The 8,242-nt window shown below is 41.4% G+C and overlaps 1 protein-coding gene across 2 annotated transcripts in view; it reads right to left on the bottom strand.

Moving 5' to 3' along the window:
- Nucleotides 1-1,910: 1,910 nt before the first annotated feature.
- CDC16 (cell division cycle 16) overlaps nt 1,911-8,242 on the bottom strand; it is a 29,922-nt gene continuing 23,590 nt past the window's right edge. Inside the window, exons 16-18 of one of the 2 annotated variants that reach the window (XM_035002993.1) lie at nt 7,437-7,572; nt 5,662-5,752; nt 1,911-2,393 (exon numbers count right to left, since the gene is read on the bottom strand). In XM_035002993.1, the coding sequence (XP_034858884.1) occupies nt 2,134-2,393; nt 5,662-5,752; nt 7,437-7,572 (487 nt within the window). In that variant the 3' untranslated portion in view covers nt 1,911-2,133. The remainder of the gene's footprint in view (nt 2,394-5,661; nt 5,753-7,436; nt 7,573-8,242) is intronic. The other variant, XM_035002994.1, reaches the window with a different exon arrangement.

Below are 8,242 nucleotides of genomic sequence, written 5' to 3' on the forward strand. Positions count from 1 at the left end.
TTAAGCACCGAATTAGGACATGAGCCAACAATTCCACTCCCTGGCATATACCCAAAGGAACTGAGAACAGGTACTCAGGTATTTATACACTCCTGTTCATAGCAGTATTATTCACAATAGCTGAAAGATGGAACAACCCAGTGTCCATCCACAGATGAATGTGATATAGATGATCTATGTGATGGAATATCACTCAGCCATAAAAAGGAATAAAATTCTCATAAAAGCTACAAGAGGAATGAACCTTAAAAAAATATGCTAAAGTCGGACACAAAAGGACAGATACTGTTAAGATTCCACTTACACGAATTGGTCTAGATAGGCAAATTCAGACATAGAATAGATTAGAGATTATCAGGGGGCGCCTGGGTGGTTCCGTGGTTAAGCCTCTGCCTTCGGCTCAGGTCATGATCCCACAATCGCAGGATTGAACCCCGCATCGGGCTCCCTGCTCAGTGGGCAGTCTGCTTCTCCTTCCGCCCCTCACCCTGCTCGTGTTCTCTCTTGCTCTCAAATAAACAAAATCTTAAAAAAAAGAAAAAGATTAAAGGTTATCATCAGGAGCTGGCAGGAGGGATGAGTATGGAGTTAATGCGTAATGGAAATGCCACTGAATTGTACACTTAAAAATGGTTAAGATGGCTATCTACCTCTCTCTATAAACACAGACTCACACACTTTATTTCTTAGAGCAGTTTAGCTTTACAGGAAAATGGAACAGAAAGCACAAGTTCCCATGGACTCCCCACCCACACCTGTATCCACACCTTGCACTGGTGTATTTGTATCAATAGTGATGCATTAATAACTGAAGTCCAGTTCATGTTATGTATATTTTACCGGAATAAAGACAAAAAACAAAACAAAAAAACAAATGGATGGGGGTATATCACAGGGCCACAGGAGCCAAGCTGAAGGAGCTCCCAATGGCCAACATTGAAACAACCCAAGCCCTAAAATATCATTGTGTAGGATTAGGAATCTAAAATATAAGTCCAAACTGATGGTTGATTAAATGGGAGGAGACACAAATTTTCATTATAGAAGAATTCCAAATAGTATATGCAGATACTCTCCTTTCCAGGGGTGGAGCTTAAACTCCTTGGTCCTAAAAACAAACAACCCCCCCCCCCAAAAACAAAACCTTGGTCCTATTGTGGACAGGCTGAACTTCATGACTTGCTTCTTTTTTTTAAAGATTTTATTTATTTATTCGACAGAGAGACAGTGAGAGAGGGAACACAAGCAGGGGGAGTGGGAGAAGAAGCAGGCTTCCCGCAGAGCAGGGAGGCCGATGCGGGACTCGATCCCAGGACCCCGGGATCAGGACCTGAGCTGAAGGCAGACACTTAACGACTGAGCCACCCAGGCGCCCCTCATGACTTCCTTCTAAAGCATGCATTATGGGCAGGGGGAAAAAAAAAGTAACTTTACAATGGAAAAACCTGGTAGGCACCATCAAGATTAACACCATCTGTGATAAGTCATGCTGATATTGTGTACCCCCTAACGTGATGAGAACAGTACTTCATCCATATCTGTGGTATTTTCTTCCCAAAACCAAGAACTCTAGTCCAATACGAGAAATACATCAAACAAACTCAAATCGAGGTTCATTCTACAAAACAACTGACCAGTCCTCAAATCCATCTAGGTCATGAAAGACCAGAGAAGCCTGAGACACGGTCACAGCAGAGAGGAGCCTAAGGAGAGCTCAGTGCAGTGTGGCTCCTGGACAGCATGCACTTCTCCGTTATGACAAGGTTCCTTGGTTACTTAAGATGTGAACGGGGAGAAACCCGGTGAGGGGTCTGTGGGAGCTCTCTGCTACCTTTGTAGCTTTTGTCCATAAACCTAAAATCAGTCCAAAAGAAAAGCTGATTGTAAAAGGAAAAAAAAAAGACATAATACACAATTTACCTCTTTATTCCTCTACACAGAATTGTTTTGTAGGATCAGAAAACACGTGTTGCAAAGGTGTGCAGTCTGGGTCTCTTCCAGCACGTCTCTAGTCCTAAATGGAGAGGTGCAGCCTGCATTCGTGTCAAGAAATGGGGAATTCTGAAGATAGGACAAGATGTGAGGAAACCCTGACCTCCCCCAGGACAAAATGGAGCTGAGACCTGTCTGCAATCATGTGCTGTGATCTGACATAGAGGTCTCCAGCATCATGTCACTTTCATTCATTTCAATTTCGAAGGTTTCTTCCAAGGAAGGTCTGGGATCTGGAGTTTTCCTTGAGGTTTCTAGTGGTGCAAGCCCTGTTTCTTCTGTAGTCTGTTTTTCTACTTCAAATTCCCTGAAATCCCACGGAGGTGAAATAATGTTTTTTAGTGTCTTCATTGTATGCACATCAAAGTCGTAACATTTTAATTTGTCTTTAATGTCTGCTCCTAAAAGGAAACACCACAAGGAGAGTACGGTAAGAAACTCCATCATTTATCTGTCATTTCCATGGTCACACTGCCTCCATCATGAGACACAGGTACAGCTCACAAGAGAAAACATTCCCACTCTCCTCTTCTTTTTCTCTTTATTATCAAGGGGGGTTGCTGGGAGACCTAGAAGCACATGCAGTTTCAGTTCCCTGTGGCTCAGCACAGCCCATTCCTAAAGCCCTCCCAGAGCGGGGGAGCCAGCCGGCAGGCACTTGGCCTCGCCTGCTACGAACGACAGTCGCGAGACTTACGCACACAGAAACCACAGTGAAAGGAAATACACTTTCCACATATCAAAATCTTAAGACTAATGGACATGAGACTTCCAACAGATGCAATCATTTCTGACATAAACAATATAATTTTACACAGTTCAAACTAATACCTTTCAGTAATAGGGGTTTTGACAGATAATGACATGCAAGCCTTCTAAAAATAAAAATAGTACAGCTTGGTGATTAGAGTTAATCATACTGTATTGCGTATTTGAAAGTTGCTAAGATAGATTTTAAAAGTTCTCATCAAGGGGCACCTGGGTGGCTCAGTTGGTTAGGCGACTGCCTTCGGCTCAGGTCATGATCCTGGAGTCCCGGGATCGAGTCCCACGTCGGGCTCCCTGCTCAGCAGGGAGTCTGCCTCTCTCTCTGACCCTTCCCCCTCTCATGCTCTCTATCTCATTCTCTCTCTCAAATAAATAAATAAAATCTTTAAAAAAAAAAAAAAAAAAAAAAAGTTCTCATCAAAAGAAAAAATTTTCTAACTATGTATGGTGATGCATATAACTGGACCTCGGGTGACCATTTCACAATATATACAAATATTGAACCATTATGTCCTACACCTGAAACTAATATGCAATGTGACAATTACAACCCGAATAAAAAAAATAAAAAGAGTATATAATGACTGGTACACTGTAAGACCATTAGCTTTGTGGGGACAGGCAAAATGTATGTCTCACTCAGCCCTCTACCTCCAGACTCTCCCTAGCTTTACAGGAATTTTGCATTTAAGCCTCACAATCCTCCTTGAAAAAAAGATGAACCTGAGGCTCAGACCTGCCCAAAGCCGCGTGGTTGAGTGGCAGACCTGCGATTTCAACCCAGAGTCTTCAGGATGCCAGAGCTCAAGCTTTATGCTTTAGCTTTAAGAAACTGAGCCATAACATACACACCATAAAGTGTGCACTGCTGGGCAAATCCTCATATATGCATATACCCACATAACCACCACCAGACGGAAAGAGAACACACTTCCAGCTCCCAAAAAACCGCCTCGTGCCCTTTCCAGTGAATACCTCCCCATCCCAAGCCAGAAGTAATCACTGCTCAAATTTTTCTAGCACCACTGATTAGTTTTGCTTATTACTAATCTTCACATAAATGGAATTAATCAGTGTATATTCTTTTTGTCAAAATGTATGAGATTAACCTATGTTACAGCAAGACTTAATAGTCCTTTCAAGTGTGTAGTACTCTATTGCATGAGCTCGCCACAATTTCTTTCTCCATTCTCCTATGCGTGGACATTCAGTTATTTCCAGTTAGGTGTAATTACGAACACAGCTGCTGGAAACAATCCTGTGCGTGAGCGCTGGCTTCCTGAGGCCCTTGTACCACTGGGCACACACCTGGGAGTAGAACTCCCACATCCTAAGAGCAGCATGGCAGGTCACCACCCTCACACCCCAACGAATCACACCTCTTAGCCCCCACCCAGGATGACACTGCACTCAGTCGTGTGACTTGTGCTGAACAGAATGTGATGGAAATGATTTTGTGACACTTCCAGCTTTCAAGAGGTCCTGAGACTTTAATTCTCGTCCTTAGAACCCTGAGACCTCCATGCTATGAAGAAGCCTGAGATAAAAGACCCGTAAGAGGCCCAGCTAGGTCAGCTAAGGTCCCCATCTATGCATGAAGCCATCTTAGACCATCAGCCCATCCAGTGCCTGCTGACCACAGCTGCATTAGTGAATGAAACCAGCAAATGAGCCACCAATCAACCTAGAGAACTGTGAGAAAAAATGCGTCCTTGTCGGTTGGAGTGGTTTGTCAGGTAGCAACGCATAACAGATTTAACAGGCCTATTTAACTTTAGCAGACATGTTCGACAGTGTTCCAAAGTGTGGTCCACCAACAATCAATAATACACCAGAGTACGAGCTGCTCCGTATCACCACCAACACTAGGCACTATTAGTACTTTCCATTTGTAGCCAGTTTGGTTACATCTCAGTGACATCTCAGTATGGTTTTAATTTCATTTCCATGATATGTAATGATATTGAGCACATCCATTTGCCACATCGGTGGATGTCCTCTTTGGTGAAGCTCCTGTTCAAGTATTTTGCCCATTTGGACCTTTTTTTTTTCTTTTTCAAATTTTTAATTAAATTCTAGTTAACATATAGTACAATATGGACCCATTTTTTTATTGAACTTTTTATTGATTTATAGGATTTTTTGTATTCTAGACACAAGTTCTTTGACCACTCTACAAACTGTAACTTCTCCCGGTCTATAACCTGACTTTTTACTCTATTAACAGTGTTTTTGATGAACAGAAGTTCTTCATTTTATTGAAGCCTAATTTAATTAACTTAACACTTTTTCTTCTCATGGTTTTATGTCCAGGTCTCAGGTTTAACCTCACTGCATCCTTGTTACCTTACAAAGTTTGTAACTAAGTGAGTGCCCAAATATAGCAATTTCATCCAGATTTATCTTAAGACTTGCTTATTATTACAAAAAAATTATTTAAAGAATTACATAGCACCATAATGTGAATGTAAGCCAACTTAATATCCATCCCACTGAAATGTAAAAGTTAATATGCTATTAATATGCTATAAACCCATTTTATAGTGTTAATGCCAGAGCCTTTTCGTTTATTAGAAATTAGAAATTATTAGAAACTAAAGTCTCCAAGGTTTTTTCCATCAATTAGATTGATTCTCCTATATCACAGCACTTTACACATACTCTATAATAGTATTTTGCATATACTGAGTACTCAATTTTAAAATGCATGAATACTTTAGTAAGTCATTAATTCCCACAGCACTGTTCCAACAAAATAAATGGAGTTCCTTGATGTTAATATAGTTAAATGGTTAGAAAGATAAACTTAGAACCTTACATGAGCTTTGAGAAACCTAAACAGAGATATACAACAATCTAAAGAATAGAATACAATGTCAATCAAAATAATTATCATCTTACCAATGTAAGCTTCAGAATCACCAATGTACATCTCAATGCAATGACCAAGCATTGTAACAGAAAATGTATCATCTCGCCTAAGACCAAGAGCCTGTCAGAAAAGATTCAGCATGGTTATTAAGAGAAAATGTACTTCCTTCTCTTTCATTTAAAAATATTCCTGCAGGATTCAATTCAAAACACTCCAGGGAATCAGGGGGAGTGGGGCTACTACAAGAGTAACCATGAATTGATGTCTGTTGAAGTTGGGTGATGGTAACGTGGGGGCTCATTACACCATTCTGTTTTATGTTTGAAATCCCACTCCTCCAAAAAGATTTTCAAAACTGTATCTCCACATAGAGCCTTCTAAGCCTTCTGTATTAATTATGTAAGAATAGAGACATATCATCTTCACACACATTTGAAAGATCACACAAACCAGAAAAGTTGCTACTCCACGCTTCTGACTAGCTCAGTATCCTGGTTATCATAGTGGCACTTGCAGGACTTGGATCTCGCCTGAAAATTTTAACCAACCCTATGTGTTTTCTCGTATTTTATCTTTCTCTCCAAATACCATGATTTCATTGATTCTAAGACCCACGTTCCCCCCCTCCAAACTGTAACATTTCTGAACTTGAGATGTCTTAAAAAACCGGTGGTTTTTTACTACTGCTGTCAGCTGGCCACAGCCATGATGAGTGTCCTGAGTGAGCAGCCTGGACTTGGCAGCCGTGGACAGGTAGACTAGACCACAAACCACATGAACACTCACAAATACAGGAAATGCCGTTGCTGTTGACACTTTCTGGCAGCGTAAGATCTGCAGAGCCAATGTCTTTGGGAGAAACCTAGTCAAGAGCAGGGGGTATGTGCCAGCACCAGAAAAGCAGACACATCGACCACCCGGTACAAAAGTGATTTAGAAGAACCAAACTCTGAATGTGAAGAAGAGTACCTTAAGTATCTGTTTCATTTCTCTATTTTCTTTTTTATGTAGATACTAGAGTGATCCCTGATGAAAATCTACGTCCTAATATGTCCAAAAAGAGCACTTTTCCAAGTACCAAAAAATGGAGAGATTAGAAAGAATCATGTAAAGTTTAAAGGTTTATTTGTGTGTGTCCGTGTGAGTGAGTGTGTGTGTGTGGTCAACTTGCTTACTAATGGGGTCTTAGATTTGGCACGATACGGCATGTGGATTTAGGAGAGATTCTTTCCTTGTGATGAACACAGATTGTTTTCTTCACCGACCAAAGTGATCTAAGTGAATTAATTATAAGTCCTAAGTAGAGAGAATGGAATTTCTTTTCTCCTGCTTAGACAGGGCCAACGAATACCACGGACACATGTATGTCTCACTACACACTTAGGACAAGTCTCACATTTATCTCTAATTTGATGAGTACTGCACAACACACACATGCTTTTCTCTGCAAAGGAAAGAAGAAAGCACAAGGTCGCCTGAAGAATTTTAAAATGGCTATTAAAATAAACACTGCCCAGGGCACTCAGTCATTAAGCGTCTGCCTTCGGCTCAGGTCATGATCCCAGGGTCCGGGGATCGAGCCCCACATCGGGCTCCCTGCTCCTGCTCCGTGGGAAGCCTGCTTCTCCCTCTCCCACTCCTCCTGCTTGTGTTCCTGCTCTCGCTATGTCTCTCTCTGTCAAATAAATAATAAAAAATAATAATAAACACTGCCTAGAAAAACAAGCAAGCAAACAAAAAGCCCCAACATTGCCTAGAAAAGATCTTTAAAAAAAAATAAGTGGTAAATGTTAACTAGACATACTGTGTGGAAATAGTCAACAGCATTTTCAAAGTTGCCCATCAGACTATGGATATACCCTATGGCAGAATACGTGGACGCGTTCTGGGGAATTAACACCAGTGCCTGACGGTGATAATCCAAGGCCTCGGCATACTTTCTGTGAGAGAAGACGAGAGGGAGTTGGGAGCAGGGAGAACGGGAAGAAAGAGAGAAAACAATCAGTAGGTACAGTGAAAGCACTCACTTGCTAGGTCTAAGATGAGTATTCATCCATGTAAAAACATCAGAAACACTTTGGGACATCAGAGTAACAGTTTAGGCTGATAACGGTTCTTCACATCCACCACCGTGTCCCTGGACACCTCCCTGAAATATATGTTCCTGCCTGCTCCGCCAGCCAGCTGAGGGCACCCCCACAGGAACCCACGACTGGCGCTGGAACCCCACTACACTGTAAGGCCTCCTTGATGGCAAGGAAACTCCCACACCACTGCTGGTTAAAAGCAACGAAAGGTCCAAAGAAGTTACTTGGGATAGCATTTCCCAGAGTTCTCTGGAATACCTGCCCTGTAAATCTTCTGTGAAAAAAGGTTCACTAAAGTTTGGGAAATGTTGCAGCTCATAATGAATAGTAAAGACTCCAAGACATCCTGAAACAGAAAAACCTGTTATATTTTTAGGAGCCTAGAGTTTCCCAAACTTACTTGACCACAGAATCTATCTTTCAGAGGCTGCTGTGTATCGCACCATAAAACTGGTACTAAACCCTACTATCTTAACCCTTCCAGATTAATTTTGAACACCAAGTTTTTAATCTAAGGAAATAA

This window comes from Mirounga leonina, unplaced genomic scaffold, assembly GCF_011800145.1.
Source record: "Mirounga leonina isolate KUSES-001 unplaced genomic scaffold, KU_Mleo_1.0 Mir_127, whole genome shotgun sequence".
Classification (NCBI taxonomy): Eukaryota; Metazoa; Chordata; class Mammalia; order Carnivora; family Phocidae; genus Mirounga; species Mirounga leonina.